Genomic DNA, 27,713 nt, shown 5'->3' on the forward strand with positions numbered 1-27,713 from the left:
GCGAGAGGCCGGCGCCGAGCGGCACTCTGGGAGGGGCGGAGCCGTGGGTGGGGCCCGGCAGAGCCCGTGAGGCGAACGAGCGGCCCTGGCCCGGCCCGGCCCGGCCCGGCTGCCCCGAGGGAGCGCCCACCGCCGCTGCCGCCGCCATGGTGAGGCTGGGGGGCGGCCGGGGAGGTGCCGCGTCACGGCGGCGACACTTCGGAGCTCTCAGTGGGTGCTGTGACACTTTGTGTGCTGTAGATACTGGTTAATGCGTTCTTCTCTGTGTGTTGTTTTTTCCTCTCTAGTTCTCTTTTAATATGTTTGACCACCCCATCCCTCGGGTGTTCCAGAACCGCTTCTCAACCCAGTACCGCTGCTTCTCGGTATCTATGCTTGCCGGACCTAATGACAGGTCAGATGTGGAGAAAGGCGGGAAGAGTATGTGCATGTTTTATTTTGACTAATAAACTTGTTGGAAGAGTGTTTATGAATAGTGTCAAGTAATGCAGCTTTTGGCCAAGACAGCAGAAACACGGAAAACATGGTGACAGAGTGCTGAGCACCCTGGGTGGGGCTTTGAGGAAGGAGGAGGGGTCATCTTCCGTTGCATTACTCGGTTATTAAAAATGTTTACCAAGTGAATCGGGGTGTATGGGCATTAGAAGGAGACAGTTTTCTTTTATAAAGTTTCTTGTTACAGTCTTGGATCTAGTGTAAGCCATGGAAGTTTATGACTTTCTGGCCCCACCGTGTTGTACCTCACTTAATCTGTATAAAGTAATAGATTGGCCAGCTTCATTGTTTGGTTTGAGTTGGTATGGATTGAAGAGCACCCGTGAGCCCAAACAAATAAAATCAGCTTTGGGAAAATTTTTCTTTAGTAATAGTATTGTAAAACCTTGTCTTCTCTTTTATTTTTCCGCGATTATAATTCTGAAATCTCCACATAGCAGGGCTATTTGTCATGACTGATTCTCCTGAAGTCTCTGTCTAAAAATGAATTTGCAGATTTTAGAATCTGCCCTTTTTTTAAAGGAGATTTTAGAGAAAGGAAGGATAAAATTCTATGTTATGTACTCCCATATAGATGTGCTTTTCCTAATTTTACATTCTTATTCGTTTCTGCAGTAATTATGCCACCATCAGCTTTGGATCAACTCAGTAAGTGAATACTTTATTCTGGAATAACAACCTTAGAAATAGAAGCAAATGTGTGGGCAAATACCACAGTATTTTAGTTATCTATTCAAGTCTTAAATAGAGATTGTGAGACTAATTAGTTTAAAAAATGTATTTTGAAGGTATTTTTTCTGTCAGAATTAATGGGACTTGTCTGTCTTCAAGTACAGACATCTGAAGTCTTAGGTTGCCTGAGCATTTAGAGTTCTGAGTGTGATGCCAGCACCATATTTGTGTATCCGCTTTCTCTGTAGTTTTGAGCAGTTGGAATAATGGTGTGAGTGGGATCCTCTCCTATAGTCTGGCTCATTCTCTTGGTGATGTTTGATCTCTGAAAGCTTCAGAAATATGCTAGTGGCTTTTGACAAAGGAAACTTTTTTCTCCTTTCTCACCAGGCCGCCTTAATATTACTTACCCCATGCTGTTCAAGCTGACCAACAAAAACTCAGACCGAATGACACACTGTGGAGTGCTCGAGTTTGTGGCTGATGAGGGCATATGTTACCTTCCACACTGGGTGAGTTGCCTCATGCTAGACTGTCAGAACCTGAAAAGTAGGATTAGCAAGTTGCCAAGTTTAATATTAGAGAGGTGGAATGTTTCCTGACAGTGCCTGTCTCTGCTGATCATGTTTAACAGCATGTTCAACAACAGCCTTCAGTTCTGGCTCAGGCTTCCCTTCACAAAAGTTTAACTGAGCAAAGCAGACTGCTTTTTAACATGCACCTGACTGTTCTTCCTGAAATTGAATATACATGAGAACTGAGATATACAGGAGAGAGATTTGAAAACATCAGACATATTGATAGGGCTTTGTTTGTTTGTTTCCATTCTTGCAGATGATGCAGAATTTGCTGCTGGAAGAAGGAGGCCTTGTGCAAGTGGAGAGTGTTAATCTGCAAGTTGCTACTTACTCAAAATTTCAGCCACAGAGTCCAGATTTTCTTGACATCACCAATCCCAAAGCTGTGTATCCTTCCTATTCAATTATGGAGTAAGGGGAAGAAATTTCTCTTCCAAACTGGAATGATCAAACAGAGCTAGTTTTTCTCTTCCAAATTGGAATGATCAAACAGAGCTAGTTTTTCAGGTGTGACTCAATACGCTTCCAGTAGTAGGTGGCCACTGCTGCTCCTTCTGCAAATAAAAGGGATGGAGAGCTGATGTACAGAGATGTGATCAGCTCTTGGTACAAAGTGTGGTCTGGAGCAAAGAAGGAGGAGTGTTGGCTTAAAATCCAATGAGTTTTGAGTGTCCCTTTGAAAAACTTGTACACCCTCATATTTACTAAAATCCTATCTGCAATACTGATGGCTTTTAAGCCATGTTTGAGAAACCAGGGATTAGAGACAGTATGGTAACTTTAAAGCTTTGATGTTTCTCTGAAAACAAATATTTTATCTTAACACACTCCAAAGACTGGAAAATGCATTGAGAAACTTTGCCTGTCTAACTACTGGGGACGTTATTGCCATCAACTACAATGAAAAGGTACAGTATAGGGTTGAGGGTTAGAGACTGAGTTCAGTTGTTGGATGTTGGTACTAAAACAATCAACCCAGAGCTGTGCCGTGCTTTGGACAAGTAATCACATGGCAGATTTCACAGTTGGTTTTCTATTGGAGGGAAAAAGGAGTCAGTTAAGTCTTTTTCTGAGCTGCTGTTCAAACTTTTAGAAACTTTAAAGAAAATAAATGTGCTGTTGAAGGTTTTACAAGTTAAGGTAAAGAATTTATCCTAAATGCAGAATTTGTTTTCAAAAATGTAGATTGAAGTACAGTAGGAGTGCAGCAAGGTACAGTAATAGGTTCTCTGGCTTATAGCTATAAACTTTTGCTTTTAAGTTCTGTAGAGACCCTGAAGTGTATAGTCCTCAACCTAAAGAGCACTTACTGCAGTTTTCTTCAAGCTGTCTGAAGGGAAAGGTTTAGATATGCTTTTCTTACACATAATGCAATCTTAAAATACCTTTTACTGTTTCAGATCTATGAGCTTCGGGTAATGGAGACCAAACCAGATAAGGCTGTGTCCATCATAGAGTGTGATATGAACGTAAGTTAAAGCTGATGTGGAAAGTCTGCCCTAACTGTGCCTTCCCAAGAGGAGAGGGCACTTGTGCAGCGATAGCTCTGCACACCCAGCCCCTCTGATGCTGCAAGAAAGGTGCAATCCATGGGGTAGGGAAGATGACTCATTTGAGAGTACTCATGTGCCTTTGTAACCCCATCTGTGATCTTGATTAGCAGCTCATGTACCATCAGGCGACTGCAGTGCCTAGAATTTAATGTTTGGTTTCAGCATGTTTTATCTGAGTTTTATTTAATAGCCGTGTCTTGACTCATACTCCAGTGATATTGTGATACTATTTTACTGCTCTGTTTCAATGACATGCTAAGGCTTGTTCCTAGGAGGCTTGGTCTTTTTTTAGTCTGAGTAAAACGTTTAACAAGCAAACCTCAGTTCTTTTTAGATCAAATGAATTGATAATAGTTCATGGAGTTTTGAGGAATAGTAGTATAAAGCTTACGATTGAAAGAAAAATATTAATCTTTTTTTTTCATGCTTTTTGTGTAAATAGGTGGATTTTGATGCTCCTTTGGGATACAAAGAACCAGAAAGAAGTGCACAACATGAAGAGTCCACAGTAGGTTAAGCTTCTGTTCTTCCAAAATGTATTCCCTAGAAGTCAGCATTGCTTGTGGAGGGGAGCAGTGAGTGCCAACATAATATTTTTTCTTTAAACAAGTTCTTAAGGTTAAATTTTACTTACCAGAAGCTTTTGCATGTGTTACTTAGGAGATTGTTGTTTACCAGCTGTTGTTTTTGGAAAGGGATTGTTCTGAAGTTTTGTTTGGTCAGAAATACTTGTAACTGTTTTCATGTCACGTACATGTCAGAACATGAACACAATAAACTTGCTTTTTCCCCTCACAGGATGTGGAAGCAGACCACAGTGGATACGTGAGTGACATAGGATTTCGTGTAAGTCTCCTATTTCTGCTGGTTTCTGAATGCTGTAAAATGGTGAGGGAAAGTTGTTCTGAACAACTACAAAATATTAGTACCTGTTGTTAGAGGTGCTTGTTATTTAACTGGCAAGTGCCTGTGAATGTTTTATGTGATCACAGCCAGGAACAGCATGACTTACTCTCTGCAAAGGGCAGATGGGAGACTGAAACAGACCCCTACACCCATGATTCATCAGCTTATATGTACCAAAAAGAAGCATGCTGAAATAAATAACTAAATAAAAATTGCTGTAAGCTTTTACAGAATATAATGTCCTTGTGCAGTGTGCTTTCAAATGCCAGGAGTTAAATTAAAACTCATATATCCACAGGCGTTCTCTGGATCTGGAAACAGATTGGATGGCAAGAAGAAAGGTGTGGAGCCCAGTCCCTCACCAATTAAACCAGGAGACATCCGAAGGTATATCTGTTTCATTCAGTTGTCAGCAAGTGAAGGATCAGTGTGTGAGCAGAGTTTTAGTTTTTATCCCTGCTCCTGCACTATAAATAAACTAATTTCATCATGAGCTTGCCTTTAGACAATAAATAGCTTTATCCACAGGCTAATGGAAACATGCCCTGGGCCAAGCTTCCACAACAACTCCAGTATTTGATTATTTACGTATCCAATCTCTGCCTACCTTCAGAAAATAATTCAGTGGTTTAACTCTGGAATTATTTAGAAAAGAAAATGTGCAGTCAGTGTTGGCACTGCACTGACAAACAGAGAATAGGTCTCTCTGTGTTCAATTCAATGGTAGGTATAAAACTTAATTCATAATATTTTTATGCTTGTTTTCCAGAGGAATTCCCAACTATGACTTCAAGATCGGTAGAATCACATTCATTAGGAATTCACGTCCACTGGTTAAGAAAGTGGAAGAGGTAAATAAAGTTGAATCCTCCCCAGTTTTTGATCCAAGTTTATGGCCCCTCTCTCTCTTCTCTTGATTTTTTTACAGCATACTTCTGTTAAAAAGTGGTAGTAGTTTAGAATGGTTTGAATTACAGGAAGCAACCTCTGGTGTCCTTGTTACTGATGGAAATAGATTGGCCTGATGTCAGTTTAATAAGCCATTGCACACTCCTTTCATTTGGCTGAAAGGTCACCAAAATGCTGTCTTACTCTCAGGAAGAAAGTAGTTTTTGTCTAGGTTAAGGATGTGAAATATCTACAGTCAGTGGCTGCTCTGATAGGGTATTCTTGCTAACAGTCATTCAGCTTTCATCACACACAAGCAGTGAGCAAAGAGGTAACAACCTTTTTTCCCTCTTTTGTTTTTCCAGGATGAATCTGGAAGCCGGTTTATTGCCTTTTCAGGAGAAGGCCAGTCCCTGCGCAAAAAAGGAAGAAAGCCCTAAGTTGTGGTACCTTCAGCTAGTTAGGGGGAAAATAAAATAACAGTTGCAGCATCTTGGATCTTAGTTATTGCAGTTGAGAGATTGTTTTGCAACACAGGAACACTTAATAGGTGTTTTGGTTTCGGTTTCATGTTTAGAGCTGGAGATTTCAGGCTGTCTTGATTTTCAGTTGAAAATGAAGTTCTGGGAATTTGGAAGAAGCTTTCTGTATGTGTTGTAAAGATGGGAACATAGATCTCTGATAAACCTGAGAAGCAAAACTAACAAGCTCTACCTTACTAAGGGGGTCCGGTTCTTAGACTACATCCTCCCCTCATCTCCCGGGTGATGATGGTCTCATGTTGCTCTGTGCTTGATATTTTCCTCCCTCTATATATATTTTGCCACAATTTCAGGTCAGCTTTTTGGTGTGGTGCAAATGAAAGGTGACTTTGGTGTTTAGGACTTTTGTGCAGGGAGTCTCTTTGAGCTTAGCTTCGGGTGTTGGGTTATTAATCATTCTAAGCAAATCCCCTGTAACTGCTTTTTATATTTATAATTAATAACATGCCTTTTAATAGTTGAGATACTATAACGTAGTGTAGCAGTCTCACGGTACGTGTAGGAAGAGAGAGGCCCAGCTGCACTGCCCGGTGCCGCTTTGGAGCGGTGCGGGTGTATCCTGTGCGCTCTCTCGTCTGCCGGCGAGCGTACCGGGGTGCGGCCCCTGCGCTCTGCTGAGAGTCCGAGTAAAGGTTCCTCGTACCCAGCCGCGTCCCTGTGTGGTGATTTTGGAAAGAGCGAAGGGCGGGGACTGCCGGCCGTCCCAGCGCCTCCGCCGGCAGCGCTTGTCACGTGCCGGCAGCCGCGCAGCCATTGGCTGGCGGGCCCGGGGCCGCTTTGTGCCGCCCCTCGCCATTGGCCGCGCCTGCGCGTGCAGCCGTAAGCGCGGCGGCCATTGGCGGCGGCGCAGCATGGCGGGCACGGGCGGCTCCTGGCGGGTGAGCGGGCGCGGGGCCGGGGCGGCGGGGCTGGGAGCGGGAGCGGGAGCGGGCGGGCGGCGCGGCTCAGCTCAGCCCGGCCATGTCCGTCCGCAGCCGCCGCGGTCGTGCGAGGACTACTGGGGGGAGTGGAAGCACTGCCGTGGGCTGCGCCACGCCTTCCACCACTACTACGCGCACGGGGAGCTGCCGGATTGCGGCCGCTGGCGGGAGGACTACGAGGCCTGCCGCGCCTGGGAGAGGGACCGCGCCGCCGCCGCGCAGGTACCGGCCCGGTCCTGGTCTGTCCGGGGCTCTGTCGGCCGAGGCTGCTGGAACAGAAACCCCGCGGCCGCGGGGGTTGGGGAGGGTATGGCAAAGCAGGCGCGGGCTCGGAGCGGAGGTGGGTAGGGTTGTCTTAAAACCCAGTAAAGGATCCAGGGAGTATTTTCAGTTTTCAGCTGTATAATCTCTTGATTTCTGTTACTCTGACATTTCCTTCCTAATAAGAAAAGCCGCCACGTTGCAGGCAAAAGTCATTCCTGGGGTGTCCAGAAATGCCCCTGGCTACAGCCCCGCGGACACTGGAGCACGCGAGCCCTGCAGCACAGGCTACAGCGGAACTCCTCCCTCCAGCCAGCCAGGACAGCTGCTGGCGGAGACGGTTCCGCAGGAGTGGTAGTTTCCCTCATAACGTAGGAGCCAGGGGCAAAATATAAATATGACTAAGTTAAAAACTTGTATCCTGGCTTAGTTAGATAGTATTTAGCACTTCTGCTTAAGCATGATAAATTTCTGTTTCTCCTTTTATCTCAACTATTCACAGCAAGAAATCAGCTCTGTATGAGTGGAACATCCAACACTACTATGGTAATATTTTTTTCCTGTATTTCAGGAAGCTTTGTGCAAGAGTGAAAGAGCTCGAGTTATGGAAAAACAGAAATATGCTCCAGTGTGGAAGCTCAGGAAGAGCCCACCACCTGACTGGTATCTACCACTTGACCATGACAAATCAAATTAACAAGACTGTTACCTGTGTTGGTCAGTAACATAATACACAATTCAGAATTATGCTGGCTTTTTTTTTTCCTTCCACCTCATCTTGAAGTTATACAGCTGTAGCTCTGCCCTGCAATACCTTAGCACTCATTCAAAAATAATGAAATTTTATTTAAACACAGAGTATATTTAAAGGGAGATATGAGGTGCTTAATTTGATTGTGGTCTTTTACTGCTGTCTTACACTTCAGGATTTCATCTCAGCAGGCAACTTCCAAATTAATGCACACATGATCTAGCTCTGAGGACGTCTTGCCCTACCAGCTGGTACTGAGCGCTTTTGGAACGAGGTACTGACCCCAGGCATGCCAGATGGGGGAAAAAAACCAAGCTGGGACTCTCCCCTGCCAGCTCAGGACAATCCCAAACACTGGCATTTAAAAGACATTTCCCAGAATCAGGACTGTGGTGGTTCAAGAGCTTCTCACCTGGGGAGAAGGTGCTGCACACCCTGAAACTGCCCCTTTGTGGAACTGCTCTTGAGTGGTGGTGTGTGTTGTGGCAATATTCAACACTACTGAAAAATAAAAGTTTAAATGAATGTAGAGAGAGATCTGGTTTGTTTTAGGGCAAACCCATGGAAACTTAGTTACAGCAGTTACATGGCAATATAAGATGTAAAAAATTGGCTTTGGCACTGTGTAAGGTCATGTAGCTTTGCTAGGTGTGTTGTTACCGGCATAGCCATTAAAAAACCCCAAACACAGAGATACTTCATTTATTGTTTTTACAGTTGCATCCTGCAGTGTTGTAACCTGCAGGAAAAATGTTTATTCTTGTTCCAATCTTTCTTCCTTCGGTCGGCTGAGCACCTCCTGGCAGCTGAAGCAGGACCTCCTCCATCACTGTGTGTACACCTTGGTAATGTCAAGGCACTTTCCTTCAGGGGGATCATAGCCAGGAAGGGGCGGGGTGTAACTGGGTCCGTCCCTCTCGAAGGGGAAAAGCCCCTCATCCCTTCGGATTGCTGCCTGGTACAGCTCCTCAGATTCCAGGCGCAGTTCCTTCAGTGCCTCTTGCTGAGATTCTACAAGGGCCTTAATTGCTTTCTTTTCAGCCTCATCTTGTTTCTGTTTAAACAAACACCACTTCTTCAAAAGTAAAACTCTTCTTTCAGACTCTTCAGGAGAAAGAGCGGGAAGACTTCGCACCCTGACAAAGAGAATAAGGGTAATAGAGGAATAGCCTGACTCTGAAGACCAAACTAAGAAAAACAAAATGCTGAAACCAAAAGTCCCACCACCAAGCAAAAAAAAAAAATCCCCACCAAACCCAGAGAATACATTGAATTCACTAATAATTTAGTCAGTCTGTGAGGTCTTCCAGTCAATCTAACAGGAAATGCACATTACTGTTTTTTCATTACTTTTAGCAAGAACAAGTAATATTTCCTTTCCACATTTTTGTCCTGATGGAAGTGGGTACAGTTTGGTGCTAAGGTTGGCACTATGTTGCAGTTGTGCAGAGAAAGAAATTCACTGTGAGTGCAGCTGCACGGTGAAAGACCTACTGACCTGTTGCTCTCTGAGTACTTAAGTGGTGTTATAAAATCCTCAATTGGAATCAGTTCTGGGGCAGCTTTTTCCAACTTTTTAATCTTTTTCTTCATACGCTCCTTCTGTGCTTGCTCTTTCTTCACATCCACTTTCTTCTTTTTCTTTGGTTGTGCTCTACAAGGGAAATGGTAAATGAAAGAAGATACTTTGTCCTTTAATTAAACACCAACAACTTTCACTTTCCTTTCCCATGCTTAATTTGGTCCCTGACACACGTTCCAGCCATTAGCTTTATTCAGGTAGTGTAATTTCCAGGAGCCAGTGACATGTGTGCTGAGATTTTCTGCAGGGAGAACTGTAACTGCCTGGGAAAAGCAATTCTGTGCTGAACATCAGAATGACCTGAGGAAGTTCCACAAAAATTGGAGTAGAATTGTTTTCACTGGCTCAGAGTGCAGCACAGCAGGTTTATCATACAGTGGCTTGGGTTGGAAAGGACCTTAAACCTCATTTGGTTCTAACCCCCTGCCATGGGCAGGGAAACTCACTAGACCAGGTTGCTCTAAGCCCCATCCAACCTGGCCTTGAACAAATATTCCTGTTATTTCACGTTAAAGAATGCAAGTGGTTTTACACATGCTTCTAAAATTTCTGCATTTGGAGCCTAGTTGAGGCTGTAGATGTTACTTCTCCATGCAGATCCAAGATATCATTGCACACTCCACAAACACAAACTGACCCTCATTCCTGCCTTGACTGAACAAACAACCTTTGTGGTGTGAAACCGTCCCTCTCCAATAGTACTTAAGAGCTACCTGGGTATTTTAAAGCCAGCTGCATCAAAACAAAAACACAGACACTGAAATGTGGCACAGAAATACACGTGGGCTGTCTCTGCCTTCACAGCAAAGCATTTCTGTTTCAGCTGGGCTTTCATTGGTGTTGCCCAGGAGGGAATTCTGAAGCACTGTATAAATCCCAACATTTCCAGCTGCCTTCCGTGGTTGTGCTATCCACAAAGTCATAATTGTATCACCTCTGAACTTTCCACAAGAGGTCAACAGTTCCTAACTGCTTTGGCATATAGCGACTTAAACAGGTATACTTAAAGGTTAAATTTGGACTTGGGAAAATTTGTGTTCCCCCAATGGATGAGAACACTTCTGTGTAACTCCAAAAAAGCTGCACTCACCTGACAGGGAGGGATGTCCTGAACTCCAACAATGAGCTCTGCCAGTGACTACCTCGGAGCGGGACCCTCTGGGGCAGCCAGGAGCTGCAGGAGGAACAGGAACATAAAGCATGAGGAGACAGTGACTCTGGTGTCACTGATTCTGCACAAGAGCTATTTGTTATTCATATATTACAGTGATGAGTTTTGAACCATCTTCGGCCACTTCATTCACGGCAGGATACAGCGTTTGCCCAGAGATGACCTCAAAAGCTTGAGGAAGGTAACTGATCCCAAATATGGACTGGTCGGTGTGAGCCCACAGGGTACCGAGGGGTGAAACAGATACAGTGTTTGGATAGGTTATAGCGGTTATATTTTTAAGCTCTGACAATGACCCCTTTGAGGAGCTGGTATGGGAGAGGTCAAACCACCGCCGTTCAGATTAGGAGAGCGACGTCCACGCTCGTATCTCCGTGGGTGTCACGGGAGATCGAACCGGCCCGGGTGCCAGGGCACCGACTTGTCCAGGTGCGGGGGCCCAGCGCAGGCCCAGCCCGCCGCGGGAGCCCGGGCGGGGAACCAGCTCCAGGAATGGGCGTGCGCGGGCTGGGCAGGCACCGCGGCTACAGGGCGCTTCCCGGGCTCGCTCCCCGCGGTGCTGGGGCAGGGCGGCCGCAGGCCCGGTCCCGGAGCGCGGCCCCAGCCCTACCTGAGCCGGGTCCCGCGGAGCCCCCGCGCCGCCGCCGCCGCCGCCCACATGGCCCCACTGCGCCCCGCCCCCGCCGGCCGCGCTCCGGCCCCGCGTCCCCCGTTCCGGCGCACAAACGTTCCGCCGGGCGCCCTACGGGGAGGTCCCGCCCCGCCGGCCCCGTCCCGCTCCGCCCGGCAGGGGGCGTCCGCCCGGGCTGTAGTGGGGGGCGGTGCCTGGCGGGGGAACGGCGGGGTCGGGGGCGCTGTTTCCCGCCGGGCCGGTTAGGCGGTTGCCAGGCGCCGAGTTCCGGCGGTGCCGGATCGCCGGCGGCGCCGGGCGGGGGATGCGGCGGGGCGGCGGCGGCACCGGGACATGGAGCGGCGCTGAGGCGGCTCGGGCCGGCCGGGGGCGCGGGCACTGCGGCGCCGGGCGCGGGCCCATGGTGGCCGGCGGCCGCTGAGCGCCGCGGCCGCGGAGGCAGCCCGGGCGGAGCCGCCCTGGGGTCCCGAGGGCGGAGGCCGGCGGGGGCCCCGGGCGGGGAACAATGAAGCTGCTGAAGCCGACCTGGGTCAACCACAATGGTGAGGGTCGGGCGGGCAGCAGGTGCCGCGGGCCGGGCGGGCAGGTGCGGCGGGGGAGCGGCGGGGGAACGGGCGGGCGGCACTCGCGGGGGGCGCGGGGCGGGCGGAGCCTTGGGCCGCTGCCGAGCGCTCCCCGGGGGCCGCGGGTGCCGGAGCCCCGCCGCCCCGGGAACGGCGGGTGTGGGCGGGGGCAGCGGCAGCAACAAGTCTGCAGCCCCGCTGTCCCGGCGGACGGGAGCGGAGCCCCGTCCCTGGAGCTGGCCGGGTTCCCAAAGGCCGTGCGGGGAGAGCTCGGCCCCAGGAGGTGGCTGGAGGGGGCCGTGGGGCCGCAGCCGCGGGGACCCGTCTCGCCTGGCACAGCGTGTTCGCTGGGGACAGGCGGGCACAGCCGCGCCCGGGCTCTGCAGGGAGGGCTGCAGACTCTGAGTGAACGCTGAGCTGCTTCCGCCGGCCGGGCACGGCCCCTGGGCCACTTCGTGCTTGAGAAGGTGCGGAGCGATAGTTTGAATCGAGTATAGCCCGTGCAGGAGGGAGAAGGGAGTTTTGTGGAGAGGTCGAGGTGCCCCTCGGGGTGAGTGTCGAGGGATGAGTGTCCAGGTGCCCCTCGGGATGAGTGGGTGTCCAGTGCACTGCACTGACCACACGGGTCTCGCGTTGCTGTGGCAAGTACAGTATTAAGTCCCCAAATGCACTAAGCTGTGTTATCATTCTCCGTGAAGGGAAAAGTTTCTTCCAACAGTTCTCTCAAAACAACGCCCTGAATTTATATATTATCCCGCCTGTCAGTCCTCTGGTGATGTTGAAGAGATGTGTGAGCTAAAACAGTTTAGAGTGAAGAAGAAGGCTCTGTACTTTCCTTGTGTGGCAAATACAGGACAGCATCAGTGTTTATGTAGTATTTACACTACTTAGGATGAATTTCCAGATTAATACCTGTACTGTTCCTGGTGAAACAGTGAGAAGAAATCTAACATGAAGATCTCACTTCTGTTTATGCAAGTTTTGCCCTCAGATTCATGGATAGAGCTTTATTTCAACTGCAAATTTTATACTCTGTCAATGTATAAATGTCATTAGCTGGGCTTGTGTAGCTGATTGGTATCTAGAATAAAACTAAGGTGGAGACCAGCTTATTCAAGCTGGAAAAGTGTGCTTTGAGTTACAACCCTAGGTACAACTTTACAGCTGCCTTTCTGCATGTGTTGTGTTCTTTGTGTTCATGCTGCAGATTTTGATAACAGTAACTTAAGCCTTGAGTTGCCATTCGTGTGCGTGTTTACTTGGCCTGCTCTCCGGGGACTCTATAGGCAGCAGGTGGACTCAGCCTTGTAACCAGAGGTTGTAGTGAACTGAAGAAATGTGGAAGTACTTTATTTGAGATGTTTTTTACACTTCTGCTTGGTTACTCTAAACAAATGTAGCATTTACATCTTCATCTCTGGCTGCCTGTGGTCAGACTGTCCTGTGCCTCTGTGTATCTTCACTGGGAGCACAGGAGCAGCTGAATAAAAACTTTCAGCCCAAGTCCTTGCAGATCACAGAGATTAGATCTGTAACTTCTTTCCTTATTTCTTTAAGGGGTGCACTTTTTGATATGGGTATGCATTTGAAATCTGTAGCAATTTAGAACACAGGCTTCAGCCAAGCAGGGCTTCATTTATAGAGCACTGTGATACTTTGCCTGGTGGATAATGCACTACACAGGGCCTTGACAATCCTGAATTTTACTCCCATTTCTGCCACTGACCTTTCGGGATGAGTTTGGCCAAGACACTTTGTCATAATTTCTCCACCTGTAGACGTTCACCACCAGCTCCATTTGTGAGGTGCTGTTAGGGCTGCAGAGGTGTGCAAGACTGTGTGACAGTCACACATTCCTGTCTCTGGGGCAGGGAGTGCAGGATAAAAACCGGTGAGTTTAGTCAGCCTCTTCTAACGTACCCAGGTTCCGGATCCTCCGGGCATCGCTGCATGTGAGGAGTCTGTCACTCCTAATGGGCCTCCCTCTTGGCTCTGAAACCTCTCCAGAAACAGGGTGAAGAGAGTTTACACTGTGTGCTGGATACTCTGATAGTTCTTATTCCTTTGATTTCTGCACGGGCACAGGGGGCTGCCTCACTGTTCTTATTTGTGAGTGAGTCCTGATAGCAAGGCTGGCTCTTCCACACACCAGATCCAGGGCTGTCATTCCAGTCTTTTCCTCTTCCCACTCAGTTTTGGGATTTTTGTTTTACTGAGTGGACTGGAATGATGCTTACAGGCATTCAGGAGATAATAGACACTAGAAGTTAGTGTTGTTGCCAGGTAATCCAGCACACCTGGGAATTGCATGCTGCACAGCCGAGATGCTGCATGCTTACAGTAAAAGCACTTCAGCACTTTTTGGCTCTACAGGTTTTTGCCTTGGAGTTCTTAATTCACTTTTTCTGAGTGCTTATTGGAATTATCTCTTGCTCAGATGCATTTTCTATAAGCTTTTCATGCACTTAATGTGGGTTTATTAGATTTTGAATGAAATTCTCATTATTGTTGTGTTCTTCTCTTCCACGTGTCTTTGACTAGAGCAAGGAAGAATATTTAAAAGTGCAGTCTAATGGTGGTCTAATGACTGTAAGATACAAGTGATGTGATTGGCTTCTCTTTCCCAGTGTTTCATTCAGTACCTCTATACAGATGCATCATGATCCAGCTGTTGCCTGTACATATTCAGCACACAGGGTTTTGAGAGCCCAGGTGCTTAAAGACAACTCATGCAGGCAAACACTGATCCCTGTGGGAAAGGAAGTCCCTTGCTGTTCCAAGAAACCCTTGCAAGCCCCAAGGTGCTGTTCATGTATAACAGCTTGTGGAAACTGGAGCCTGCTGTTGTTTAAATATAGGTATGGAGTTTATCTCTCCAAGCTGTAATGGTGGAATGTAAATATTTGAATTGATTTGTGAGTCACGTTGAATGTTACATATTAGATGGGCTGGAAGCAAATTCAGTAGAAACTCATTCATTTTGAGGTAAAAATTCACCTGAAACTGTTTTTATATTTCTTTGATTATTGTATAAACAACAAACAAAAATGATGCAATATTTAAAATTACTTTTATTCTTTGCTGGTGGATTTTTTTTAAAGATGGGACCTTCTCCTTGAGTTTCAATTATCTTACTTGGATCTTTTTGTTCTAAGAAGCTTATTTCATTATCAGTATTTCTTTAAGTACATTATGTGTATTTGGGTACTTTAAACAAATGAGCCCACAGGACATCTGGTATATCATAAGGTGTTCTGTTTTTAATGAACCTGGTCTGCCTCCTCCTGCAATGTGATGCTGGGAGCTTCAATAATTTAAGTTTTATCTTTTTTTAGAAATTATTGGAAGAGGTCAGAATGTCTTCTTAAAACACACTGTGTTAGATTTTAGTGTTACTGCTTAAATATCACATTTTGTTTTGATGCATCATTACTGTTAGAAAACTCAACACATCTCCAATTAGGAGCATGGGAAAGCTTCAGTCACTTTGAAGCAGGGACCTTGTGCCTTTTGGCTTGTTTCAACAGGCTCTAACAACATAATCTGATAAAGACATGAACTTGGGGAAGAAGGTGATTGCTATCAAATAATGGCTTCTTCATTATTTTGAGAAATTGAAGGAAGTGAAGAAAAATCCAGTATCTGTACTCAATTTATAAGCCACAAGTAGTATGGAACAAGTCTTATAGCTTTAACCTGTTACAGTTATCCAGCACTGAAATGGAATTCTCTCGATAATGGTTCCCTGGAGAAAAGAGCAGCCTGGCAATGACTTTGTCATGCTGAGTTTCTGTCCTGTGATCACTTCATCTGTTCTTTTCTTTTCTTTTCCTTTTTTTTTTTTTTTTTTTAAGTAATTGGACATTGGGTACTGGGTAGATCATTGTGTATGATTAGTTACCTGTGGAATCAGATCCCTTCCTGGATCACAGTTGAGCTGTGTAGGAAACTTTGTTTTCCAGGGCTTCATTTATTACTACTGCCTTTCCTGGGTGCAAAGTCCATACCCTCTTTAAACTTCACATCTAAAATAATGCCCTGTGACCTGACAACTTCCACTGAGGTTTGAGTTTTTAGGATTATAATAATTTATGAAAGTATCTGCTCAGTGCTTATTTGATTGAACCCCAAATTTATGCTAGGAAAAACCTAACAATAAAATGTTATCGTGCTGTGTAAATATATGGATAGTTTGTGTTTGAACACATGGTCTTCAATGCCAGTTCCCATTCATGTTGTAAAATAGAGGAGAACTGAAAGTGGTTTGGAGTGACCAGAATGATCAGAAGTGTGAGACAGCTTTTGTACAAGGAACAACTGAGTAGACTAGGACTCTTTGGGCAAAGGAGTGGGATCGTTGGGCTGGGGATGTGATGAACACAGTTGTGAGAGGCAGAAGAGGGATGAGTGTTGAGTGATTTTCATTCACTGCCCTTCTTTACAAGAATAAATTGCTTTAAAGTAACAAATAGCTGGTGCAGATCCATGGAGTAGGAGGTTTCTCACAGAGTCCGTGGCTGAGCAGTGGATCTGTTTGTGTAGGGGCTGTTGACGGTAATTATGGATCTGAGAAATGGCTGCTTTAATTTGTAGAAGAAAGTCCATTGAGGGCCCCTAATTCAAGAAGTCAGAATTGTAATTTCTTTGGAGTTGGAAGATTATCTTAGGAAGAAGCATTGTGTGCTTACCATTGTACAGATCCCTAGGGGCTTATCTAGTGCTGATTTCTGAACACACAGTACTGGGCTCGGTGGACATTTTCCCTGGTGTGGCTAATTTTAAGCTTTTATGATGAATTTCTAGCTAAGTTACCTCTGGATTTCTAAGCAAAGTAATTTGCTGAGTTTCTTCAATCCCACATGTGGATTTGTGAAAAATCTTTGCCCGGGAGAAGGGAGAGAGCTGATGTTACTGCTCCTGTAGAGTTGTGCTCTTAAGATAAGGCAGCAATTGGAGAGGCTGTGGTAGTTTTAAACATGTAGTAAAGGAAATGAAAATTATATCATGTCAGTAATTTCTGCAAAGCAATGGGTGCAATGACAATTTTTTGGAGTGTGTAGCATATCTGCTTTGCCTGAATAGTAATGGTAGACGTTGCTAGGTTGCTGTTCTTTCTGATTTGCTGGGAAAGTTTTCTCTTGGTGTGAATGACACAGAGGCAAAATGAGCCAGGTTATTAGAACTCGAAGGTCTTTGACAGCTGGCTTCATACTCTCCCCTACACATTCTAATGGCAAATACCAGAGTATATGAACTCTTCTTGCCCAAGACTTCATGCAGATTGAAAAGGTCACCTCTTCCACCTCTGAGGTCCCCAGAACAGCCTTTTCAGTGTCAGTGGGCTCAACTACTTCAAATGATGCTCTGGTTTAATTTAAGGGAACTTTCACATTTTGAAAAGGGTAAAGTAAATGTTTGTTTCTTGCTTGTGCTTTTCTAAATATTCAGCTTAGCCCTGAATGTTGCATTTGAGTTATTAGAATAGAGAAAATCAGGCACAACAAGCTGAAGAAAAGCCACAGCTCATGTGTGTCTCAGCTCATGTGTTCTGTGCGGTCTGAAGGACTTGGAAGGAATGTAAGTTGAGTGCCATCTTTCTGTGCTTAAGGTCTTTGCTTGGCTGCTTGTAAAAATTTTAAGGGAAATCACATGTCAGAGTTGCAATATAAATCCAAATAAAACAAACCTTAAAACAAGTCAACATAAAGGATACAAAAGTCAAAATGAAGCCGAATGTATATCCCTCAAAAAGTAAGAAATAGTGGGTATTTGGATGAGGATTTTATTAGAAGTTTAGTGTCAAGGATTTAAGTTGCTACAGTTGGACATAAAACTTGCTGTTGGATAAAATCTCCAGGTTTTATAATTTATATCTTAACATTTCATGAAGATACAGTGCAAGATTGACACACATGGGAAATTTATCAACTAATCTCAGTGTGTGGGTACTGGTACTTTTGGCTGTTTGATAAATTGCCTTATTTTATATATGGCATATATGTGATCTTGCAGAGGCACTCCAGTTTGAAAGGGTTGGACGTGCTGCCAGAAATTCTTTGGATGTGGAAATCGCATGCGTGTTCTTTCAGATAATCCTTAGTGGTAGCTCTTTGAGCATCATTGAAAGGCAGGAAGCTTGTTGCTCCCCTCTTCTTTTTCCTCCTGCAAAGGTTAAAACAACTGTGAACATATAGAGAGCGTATATGAGCCAGTGGTTGGAGCAGAACAGGTTGGAAGTGAGGGATTTTTGGTTTCCAAAGCTGTTCCTCAACTATGTTAGTTATTTGTTATAGAGTTTACATTCTAGTAAAATTATTAACTTTCTTCTGAAAGATGTAGCATGCGGAGAATTGAAGGATTTGAGAGTAATTCTATTGTTGGTTAGTCCTCCTCTTTCTATATGGAAGCCATAAAATCGAAGCTAAAAAAATCTTTGGGTAGAAGAGTTTCATTATCAGAATTTAAATTTGAGACAGGTAATTGTGTGACCAACAGATGCAGCCTGAGACTTGGGGAGGGTTTTAAAAAAACAAAAACAGAAACCAAAAGAAGACTTGCTTCAGGTTGTCAGCTAATGAACTGTAGAAACCTGGAAGAAATTCCATACTCAAATACAGTTCTGCCTTGTTGGCACTTGCTTTGTGGTATTACTTTGCTTTGAGGTATTTGGCATATCCTGCTGGATTAAGTGTCCTCGATTATCGCTGGTTTTTGTGGCATGATAACTTCCATATAGGCTTTTAATAGGCTGCCATTTCTGTCAGCAAGCTGCTCTCAGCCCTTGTAGTCAGCTGTAATTCTTACAACTCGAGCCTTTAGAAGAAGAAAGTCACTTGCCAGCCAGAAGAGTTATGGTGGTTGTGGCGTTTACTGCATTCTCTTGACTGTAAAACAATTCATTATATGGCTGCTTGTTCTCTAATTCCAGGAAAGCCAATATTTTCAGTGGACATTCACCCAGATGGGACCAAGTTTGCAACAGGAGGACAAGGTAAGTCCGTGTACTGATAGAAGGCAGAATTTTGGGCAATAATAATAATAATAATAATAATAATAATAATTATTATTATTATTATTATATTATGCCTTCACAGCACTTGAATTGACCCTTTTAAAAAGGCATCACTTTTATCACTAAGAAACAGTTAATTGTGAAAGCTATTAAAATATACTAAGAAGTGCTGTTGTTCCTGCAGAAGGCAGGGTTATGTGTTCTGATGTCCTCATCCTCTTGGACGTCATTGAAATAGTTGCTGCTATCAGGGATTGAGTCGTGGTCATATGGGCCAAATTTCTTTTTAATTTGAAGAGGAACTGGATGTGCAGTTGGGCTTTTTCAATTGCTAAATAGTACAGCTATTGGGACAGAAAAATCCAATTATACAAATAGAATAGCTTAAGAAATATATGCAAAAATATTATTTGGTTCACAATAATGAATAATTTTATGTTGGCTACAGTAATTGCAATTTAGTATTTGAATATATCTTTTCTCTTTTAAAATATATTTTTATTACAAGTAGTTGTCCTTGTAGTTGGTATCAGTTATGTACAGTACGACTTTTGAACGAGGCTGTATAAATTTGTTTTTAATAGCTTCAAGAAAAATAAAGCACTTCCGAATTGGTATAATTATATCAAAGCAGCATCTGTATTCAAATGTTTCCAAAGTCCCCACTGCCTGCATTTTCACATCTGTTCTGGAACTGAGATTAATTTGAAAAACATTTTTGCATTTATTTAGAAGGGGGGGCTTTTTGTTCTCTTACAGGTCAGGATTCTGGCAAAGTTGTGATCTGGAATATGGCTCCTGTCCTGAAAGAGGAAGATGAAAAGAATGAAAATATTCCCAAGATGCTTTGTCAGATGGACAATCATTTAGGTAACAAAGTTGGCTGGTTGGGTTTTTTTGGTACTGACTATTGGTAATTTGCCAAAGCTTAAGACTTACATCTCTGTAATTGTAAAAATCATGCCTGTCCAGGGGTGAAGAATCAATAAAATACAGCAGAGTAGTCTCATACTTTGGCTGTACACTTTTCAAGGCATCCAGCAGAAAATGTTGTTAAAATGTGAGGAAATGTGCAGAGGGCTATAGATACTTCTGGAAATCTCCTCCCTATAAACTTTTTTCAGCTGTGGCCATAATGTATTTGATAATACACATTCAGAGAAACTGGAGAGCTCTGAAGGAAAGGACAGGAGAAGAAATAAGTGTAAAAGATACATCATATGAAGTATATTGGTTATAGTTATAAATTACTACATTTATTACATTATAAATCATTACATTTGGAATTAATATGGTCACCTGACAAGTTGTCCCTTCTTTTCTTCGAAATATACCTTTCCTTCTTCGCCCTCTTAATCCTACTTTATTTACCAGAATAAGTTTCCTTCATTAGAGGAATATTAATCTTTCTTCCTTCAAGCCTCTTTTGGTGAAGCTTTTTTAGATAAGGAATAGGGTTTTTTAAGTAAGAAATTCCTCAACTGCTACTGAAAGATAAGTACCAATTCATTTATCTAAAGCAGACAGAGTAACTGCTTTGAGTGGAAAAAGCCCACTTAAATCCTAAATGTCTCCTGTCAAGTTTTGCTTATTTCTATTATAAATCCTGTCTGCAGTCCAGAATGACTTACTCACATATTTCATCTGACAGACTTTCTTTTCTACATTTCAGCTTGTGTGAACTGTGTGCGATGGTCAAACAATGGAGTTTACTTGGCTTCAGGGGGAGATGACAAGTTGATTATGGTGTGGAAACGAGCTGCGTAAGCATGTTTCTTCCTTCAGCTTTATATTTCATTTCAAGTAGGTTTCTCTGTGACATCTTAGTGCTTCCTCCCTGTGCTGGCCTTTGGTAAGCTCAGTGCTCCACCTGGTGTGTAAGGAGCCAGAAGCTGTGACACCAAAGCACTGGTGGTGGTGATGTGGCCTCCTGCCCTTCGGGCTGGAGTGTGTCTGCCTGGGCAGTCTCTCTCCTCTGGAGGAGCTGAGACATTTTCTTCTGTCCTTGAAGAAAGCTTCCTGGTGAGATTTGAAGAGTCACCTTAAATGTTACCATTTTATGCTATCTATAGAAATTGTACATTTTATTGAAGTGAATTTTTAATAACAGGAATTACTCTCTCTAAAAAACCACATTTTTTTTCTTCTGTATTGTAGGAATAACTGACTATAAAATAGAAGTATACTGTGCAGCTGATTTTCTTTAAAAAGAAAATGAAGAGCTTGTGGTGATTCTTTTTATAACTGTTTATATTTTAATTAGGTACATTGGACCTAGCACTGTGTTTGGTTCTAGTAGCAAACTTACTAATGTTGAGCAGTGGAGGTGTGTGTCGATTCTCAGAAGCCATTCAGGGGGTAAGTTTAAAGGTGTTGAATGAACATCATTTGCATGTATTTGGAAAAAAATTGCTTTTCGATATCACGTTTTCTTGTTTGAAATACATATATTTGGTGGCAAGTCAGTAATTAATTTTAAGAGCAACAATGAAAATTAAAAAATATATATTATTTTTAATGAAATACAATTTTCATACAAGTAACTTCTGGCAAGTACGTAGGAGAAAAATTAACAACTAAGGAACTTGTATTTTGCTATTTTCTAGCTTAAAAATGAATCTGAATGAAGGAAGTTAAACTGTATTTTTGATTAAATAAATGTTCACACTAGCAGTGAATAATCTGATTGGCAAAAGACCAAGTTTTTGTAAACCAAAGAATATAAATGTTGATTTAGAAGAAAAATAACTAAAGAGCAATGCGAAAGTTGAATAAACAAGTAATTTCAAATGCATTTTGTGTCTGCTGACATGAGCTATGATTAAAATCAAGATGGAAATCACTTTGATCACTCCACGTGTGTTGGAACAAAGTGAGTGCATTGTAATAGCTTCTGTTACCTTTTCATTCTAAACAAGACAAAGTTCTTTGTGCAGGCATTAGTACTTCCTACAATCACTAAACGTTGCATTCTTTCCCTTTGGGTTATTTCTTTGATCCTCATTGAACATTGGAAGTTGCAGAGTCTCACTCCCAATGAATGTTGCTATGTTATTTCTTACCTTCCACTTTAGTGAGGTGATAATTTCTCAGTGATAGCAAAATATTGCCACACAAGTTCTTTGTAAAAAGACTTTTTGACTTTCTGATTACCATCAATCTCTTAAATGGAAACTGCTTCTTCCCAAACAGATGTGATGGATGTAGCGTGGTCTCCACATGATGCCTGGCTGGCATCCTGTAGTGTTGATAACACTGTTGTCATCTGGAATGCTGTCAAATTCCCAGGTGAGAGCTCTTAAGATGTGCCAGTATGTAAAGCTTTGTGACAAACTCTTCCCTCCTTGGGTGTATTTCACTGATTCTTCAAATCTCTAGGTGGGAATAGGTTGTCTGTCTTTTGAGGTGAAACACCTGCAGTCTGGCAGGTCAGTCTCCCTTCCAGGTTTGGGTGGCAATGAGCAGTGGATTCCACACTGCTGCAGACAGCAGCTGCATTCGGGTTGGTGCTGCTGCTTTTACATGAAAGTCACGAATGCATGTTTTATTTACATGCCATTTATTTTAAGCATGCTTCCAATACTTATACCAGAGTTCTTAGACTTTGAAGCTAATTGTGCACCCTCTCAGCCTCCCCTCCCACAGTCTGATAAGCAAGAGTGTGACTGAAGTAGGTTACCAGGTCTGCCAACCTTGTGTGTCTGTTGAGTCACAACTTTGACTTGGTTCACACTTGCTGCACAAAGCTGAATTAGTTGTGATAATCTTTGGGTGTGGAGGAAAGGGTGAATGTTTAACTGAAATTCCAGTTCAAGTGCTGCTTTTCACTGCTTCAAAGTGCTACTCTGAAGTGCTGGGAGTCTGCTGCTCTTCCTGCTCTGATCTATGTCTTCTCAAGAGTTTTGTACTCCTTAATCTGGCCAGAGTTCTCTCTACCACTTTTTTATATCAGTTTTCTCTTAAGTACAGGTTCCAATTTGGTTGATCTGTTGTTTCTACAGTAAAGGAGGTTATACTTAATATACTGTTTCAAAAAGATCATCAATTTTCTCAACACTCTGTCCTAAAGGAGACAGCAGTAACTACTCTCTATTCTCAATTTTTGTGTGCACAGAAATTCTTGCCACTTTGAAGGGTCATTCAGGCTTGGTGAAAGGGCTGACCTGGGATCCTGTTGGAAAATACATTGCCTCTCAGGCTGATGATCGAAGTTTAAAGGTGTGGCGGACCATGGACTGGCAGCTGGAAACCAGCATCACAAAACCATTTGATGAGGTACTTCAGAATGTCTGACTATTCAAAGTGAATTCCCTTAGAATGAGTGAAAACTAGAAGAGTAACTCTGATTCTGCACAAACATTAATTAATTGAACAGTGCTGAATCAAATTAAGCTTTCAGATAGCAGCTTCAAAAGAAGGGAAAAAAGGAATTACTCTCTCATACAAAATGTGATTGACTAGAGACTCTTACTGCTGTTGGTTATTGTGGATGCCTAAGGTTTACATGTGTTATGTAAACAATTAAGTAAACTTCTGGAAATGAAGTGGTCATCCTGGGGAAGTATTGGCACACTGATTACAATAGTCTGGCATTCTTCCCTACGGATCTTCTATTGGCCACTGTCAGAAATGAGGTAAGAACTTAGGAGGGATCTTCGATCTGGCGTCATAGGGCTGTTATGTGATGACTTTGATCAAGAGATCAAGCTTCTGGGGACAGAAGCTGGTGCTTGGTGACTGATATTGTGATTAGTGCAATTACTCTTTGTAGTAGACCTGATCTGCTTCAATTCACACGTGAGCTGGTGTGGCAAGCTGAAGTCTCATCATTAGTGGTTGCTGTGTTGCAGCCCTGTCACTATGACTGTGATAAATACTGAGGAAACAGTATCCAAAAAATGTAACATTTGTGTTTCTTTTCAAAAAGTTCTCTGAGTTCCATTTCCCCACCTCTTAATACGGCTTCTTAAGTTACACTACATCACCTGTGTAAATATGACCAAGTGCTGAGAGTTGTGAGGTCATTCTTTTATATTCACAAGAAACTTACTTTGTAATCATATTCTCTAAATCTGAAATTTCAATAGTTTGCATTTAAAACCCTTTGTTTGCCAAACACTTTTAAAGCTCTAGTATGTTTCTTTTGTCAGTGTGGAGGGACAACTCATGTGTTGCGCCTTAGCTGGTCACCTGATGGTCATTATCTTGTTTCTGCTCATGCCATGAATAATTCTGGACCCACTGCTCAGATCATTGAGAGGGATGGATGGAAAACCAACATGGATTTTGTAGGGCATCGGAAGGCAGTTACAGTAGTGGTGAGTGAGTGATAGTAATTTATCCCTGAAGTTAAAACTTGCATGTGCTTTTTGATAATTTTATGTATAAATGGGACAAGAGGTGAAGATGGGTGTCAAGATTAGTAAAGCAAATGCATAGTGGTGATTTAAAAATTTCAACTTTACATGTTGGAAGCAATCAGATTGCTCTTGTGACAAGAGAGCTGCATGTAGATGAACAAGACAAGGGAGAATACAGGAGCATGTTAGGAATGTCAAACATCAGCTTTGTTGGCTGTTCAGTGACTTGATTAAAATGATTTAGGTTTCTAGTGGATTTCTGATCCCTAGTAAAATTAATATTGTTTGCCTTTCCTGTTAAGGCATTCAGAAAGCCCCTTAAGAAAACCTCTGCAGCTTTTGTCAGTGCTCTTATAGAGTCTGGTTCGGGACTTTATTTCTGTGAAATGTTGCTTTTTCACTCTTAAGTGGAAAATTTGCTTTTAAAGCAGATCTCCTGCTAAAATGTAATTACTGTGATAAAATTTGAGCATCTCATTTGTTCAGAAATTCAATCCAAAAATCTTCAAAAAGAAACAAAAGAATGGGAGCTCCACCAAGTCAAGTTGTCCCTACTGCTGTTGTGCTGTTGGTAGTAAAGATCGATCTCTTTCTGTCTGGGTAAGTGGTTTCTTTGCTGCCTTTGAGCTAATGTGGTCATTGGATAGCTTGGGGGTTTAGCACAAAGGTCACGTGTACAGCATTAAGTCTTACATTTAGTTTTATGTTTAGGGTTTTTTTAGCTCTGTTGTTACAGGTTTAGCTGGGGGGGAAGGAAGTGGATTGGTATTAGTTCATTTCTCTAAAGGCAAGAGCAGTTAGAACCCAGTGGCAGAGTGTCTGCCCTGATAGTGGGGGGCAGCTGTTACAGGATAAAACATGTTACCACAGTTAATAAATGCAACCTTATTTTCTTCCTTTTACTTGTCTTCTGTCTTTGTAAAGGAAAGGGATGTGAAAATGAATGAGCTTTTAAAGTATTCTTTCAAATTTTTGATATCTAGTTTGGGTTTTACTTTAAAATCTACACTAAAATTTTTATTCTGGCTAGAGAATATTCCGGCTACTAGAGAGGAGTAGCTATTTTCACATTTTTAAATGCAAGTGGAAAATACAGGGAATCAATTTAACTGATTTGTAAAGCTTTGTGATGAGAACTTGTGCTAGAACACACCAATTGCTAACTGTAATCTACTATTTATAGATTCCAGTGTGATATTTATCCATCAATCTCTGGATGCATAACTAAATCTGTTTCTGGTAATGGCTACCAGTGCATACCCATATCAAAGTATCACTCAGTATATTTTACTTTCTATTTATACTATGAAGATTTGGTTTGGAGTGGCTGTTGAGGTTACAGAAGGTAGTACAGAGATGCAAAGTTATAGGTTGCCTTTGCCCTGAGGAGCTTAATAAACACATATAGAGCACAAGCCTATGGAAGCATAAATAACTACTGAAGATGACAGGGACACTGCATCTGTGAACCTGTGACCATAAAACTTCCTTGACTGTGTCAACTTCTGCTTCATTTCAGTTGTACTATACACTAGAGATATTAAATCCATTGGTTTGACATTAAAGAGCTTAGAATGTCTGATTTAGAGCAGATTATTGAGAGTTTTCATATTCAGTTCTTTATTACTAAGCTGATTCTTAAGTGCAGAGGAATTCTCTTTAAGAGTAATTGTGAGTCAAATTCCCTTTGCTCTTGATAGGTTTCACTTTCTTAGACAAGTAGTCCGAGTGAGGACATGGAAACCTAATCTATTTTCTGTCTTCATGTGCTGGCAGTTTGCAACATCCTTATCTCAGTACAGCTTAGAATAGAAGCTGTCTTTTGCATCTGTGGAATTGCTTTTGGAGTGGCAGAGAGTGTTTCATGACTGTGGTGTAAAGGCAGAGTTGATTAAGAAATTTAGTCTGTGTTTCAGTACAGAGAGTTGAATGTCAGCTATTCTTCTCCAGAGCTTTTCTGTCCCAGCAGTGGAACGGGTGACTTGGTGCCTCAGATGCACCACCAGGCATGCAGCTGTTTCCTGGCTAGATCTTGTTTGGTGCATATTGTGAGGCTCTGGGAGAGTGTTAATGTGATACTATCCATGGTAGTGTAAAACTTCTACATTTCTGAGTGTTGTTTCTTGTTTTCTTAAGCTCACATGTCTGAAACGACCCTTAGTTGTCATACATGAACTGTTTGACAAGTCAATCATGGATATCTCCTGGTAAGTTGATTTCTGCTGTTTGTTATGGAAGCCAAAGTGTTGCTATCAGCTTTAGGTGTACTTACTAGCTGGAAATGCCTCAAAACAGTACAAATTTGGCTGTTGGAACACAAGTCATTGGTTGCTGAAGGTTTTGTTTCTGCTGCAACATCTTTGGTAGTAATATTACCAACTAGCACATGGTCACTTGAGATTATTAACTAAACAAAAAGTAATGTATTTAGAACATGATACAGTAAAATGGCTGTGGAATGAGTTCCTACTTGTTATGATTCTCTGACATTTTTTCATAGAGTGTGTGTTTTGTAACATGACTTGGTGAACTTGGTTAACTTGTTGAGTTTCATGTGCGTTACATCTAATGAAAAGTTGGTTAGACAATCCACTTTCTCAGCAGTCTACTGTCCCTAGTCTTGTTTTCCTCTTTCTGCAGTGAGTGGTACTCTCTATTCTCCTGCTTTCTTCCTAAGGCCTGGTCACAAAAATGCAGAAGTTAAAAATAGTTTTAAATTAACTGCAAGACTTAACTAATAAGAGAAAAATAACTGTGATACCACTCCCCAAATGGTATAAAAAATTGTCTTCATCTATACATCAGGTGATTCAGAGACTTAAGGGTTATGTACAAGAAAAAGATCAATATTTTTTATATGTTAGGCACACAGCTATTACATAGGTTGTCTTAATTCTATCACTTCCTCACTTCTGAAATTCTCCCTTAATAGTTACAACAAAATCTTGGTGTATTTATACTGTGAATTTTCAAGCTTACAGTTGTGTAACTTCCTGGTTTCTATGTGCCATGTGGATTTTGCCATGAAGCTCAGTGAACCACAATAAAAAGTTTTCCAAACCAAAACATTTTTCTTCCATCAACAGATTCAGGCTAGAAAGCCAGCAAGTGGAATATTTCATGAGAAGTACTGCTATTGTTATAATACAATAGCTTTGAATTATTTTGTTTTCCTCTAGTGTTTTTTATTTCTCCATCTGCAATTTGCACATTTTTCGTGGCATGAAGTCATTTGGAGTAATAGCTGGTTAACATTTTGCAGTTTCTGAGGAAATGGTTTTGTGGGATACTTGAGAGACAAAGGATCATCAGGCAGCTTGATATTTTATATCCTGTTTACAAATTGAAACGGATGGCTAAAATGTCTATAATATGGAGTGTTCCCCAGAAACGTGCTCCATTCTGAAAACAGACTGAGTAAATTCAGAGAAACCTAGTACTATTATATTGCTATATCTGTATAATTTCTGGTTTAGAATTTTAGACTTGGATCCATCAACATAATATCTGTGAATGATTATGTTTTTGTGGAACAATTGCTTGGATTCAGAGGTCAATAGGAGCTCAGCAATTTTCTCTGCTAAGCAAGCAGAAAACTCTCAACATGATTTTACTGTTTTGTAACTTGGAGTACTGTTGGTGTACCTTATGGTGCACCTTCATGGTGCTGAGGCTGATTTCTCTGGATGTGATGCTATCAGGGCACCAGCCACCACAGAAATAGGACTTTCCAAATGCCTGTAGCCATGGTACATGTAATAGGTTTTTAATAACTTGGTTAAGACTTTGGAATTCTGCAGCTTTCCTCTTCCCTTCTGTGTAACAATT

The 27,713-nt window shown here is 42.7% G+C and overlaps 4 protein-coding genes across 5 annotated transcripts in view; 3 read left to right on the forward strand and 1 right to left on the reverse strand.

Moving 5' to 3' along the window:
* Positions 1 to 67: 67 nt before the first annotated feature.
* On the forward strand, positions 68 to 5,583 carry UFD1 (ubiquitin recognition factor in ER associated degradation 1). The gene is made up of 12 exons (XM_069030700.1): positions 68 to 149; positions 288 to 420; positions 1,111 to 1,143; positions 1,558 to 1,679; positions 2,002 to 2,132; positions 2,581 to 2,653; positions 3,146 to 3,214; positions 3,741 to 3,806; positions 4,097 to 4,144; positions 4,503 to 4,591; positions 4,974 to 5,055; positions 5,458 to 5,583. The coding sequence occupies exons 1-12, from the start codon at positions 147 to 149 to the stop codon at positions 5,530 to 5,532; spliced, it is 924 nt and encodes a 307-aa protein (XP_068886801.1). The 5' UTR covers positions 68 to 146; the 3' UTR covers positions 5,533 to 5,583.
* A 276-nt stretch (positions 5,584 to 5,859) lies between these two features.
* Positions 5,860 to 8,091, forward strand: C15H22orf39 (chromosome 15 C22orf39 homolog). The gene is made up of 5 exons (XM_069031341.1): positions 5,860 to 5,865; positions 6,117 to 6,512; positions 6,609 to 6,776; positions 7,387 to 7,478; positions 7,742 to 8,091. Exons 1-5 carry the CDS (start codon positions 5,860 to 5,862, stop codon positions 7,782 to 7,784), a joined length of 705 nt encoding a protein of 234 aa, XP_068887442.1. The 3' UTR covers positions 7,785 to 8,091.
* A 161-nt stretch (positions 8,092 to 8,252) lies between these two features.
* Positions 8,253 to 11,020, reverse strand: MRPL40 (mitochondrial ribosomal protein L40). The gene is made up of 4 exons (XM_069030701.1): positions 10,930 to 11,020; positions 10,239 to 10,322; positions 9,065 to 9,220; positions 8,253 to 8,702 (listed from the first exon to the last, which is right to left on the reverse strand). Exons 1-4 carry the CDS (start codon positions 10,977 to 10,979, stop codon positions 8,393 to 8,395), a joined length of 600 nt encoding a protein of 199 aa, XP_068886802.1. The 5' UTR covers positions 10,980 to 11,020; the 3' UTR covers positions 8,253 to 8,392.
* Positions 11,021 to 11,311: 291 nt separating this feature from the next.
* HIRA (histone cell cycle regulator) overlaps positions 11,312 to 27,713 on the forward strand; it is a 33,325-nt gene continuing 16,923 nt past the window's right edge. Inside the window, exons 1-10 of one of the 2 annotated variants that reach the window (XM_069030851.1) lie at positions 11,312 to 11,492; positions 18,442 to 18,504; positions 19,285 to 19,395; positions 20,198 to 20,288; positions 20,789 to 20,883; positions 21,718 to 21,813; positions 22,640 to 22,800; positions 23,676 to 23,843; positions 24,372 to 24,485; positions 26,022 to 26,092. In XM_069030851.1, coding sequence (XP_068886952.1) covers positions 11,456 to 11,492; positions 18,442 to 18,504; positions 19,285 to 19,395; positions 20,198 to 20,288; positions 20,789 to 20,883; positions 21,718 to 21,813; positions 22,640 to 22,800; positions 23,676 to 23,843; positions 24,372 to 24,485; positions 26,022 to 26,092 — 1,007 coding nt within the window. In that variant the 5' untranslated portion in view covers positions 11,312 to 11,455. The remainder of the gene's footprint in view (positions 11,493 to 18,441; positions 18,505 to 19,284; positions 19,396 to 20,197; positions 20,289 to 20,788; positions 20,884 to 21,717; positions 21,814 to 22,639; positions 22,801 to 23,675; positions 23,844 to 24,371; positions 24,486 to 26,021; positions 26,093 to 27,713) is intronic. The other variant, XM_069030852.1, reaches the window with a different exon arrangement.

This window comes from Aphelocoma coerulescens, chromosome 15, assembly GCF_041296385.1.
Source record: "Aphelocoma coerulescens isolate FSJ_1873_10779 chromosome 15, UR_Acoe_1.0, whole genome shotgun sequence".
In the NCBI taxonomy this organism is placed as follows: Eukaryota; Metazoa; Chordata; class Aves; order Passeriformes; family Corvidae; genus Aphelocoma; species Aphelocoma coerulescens.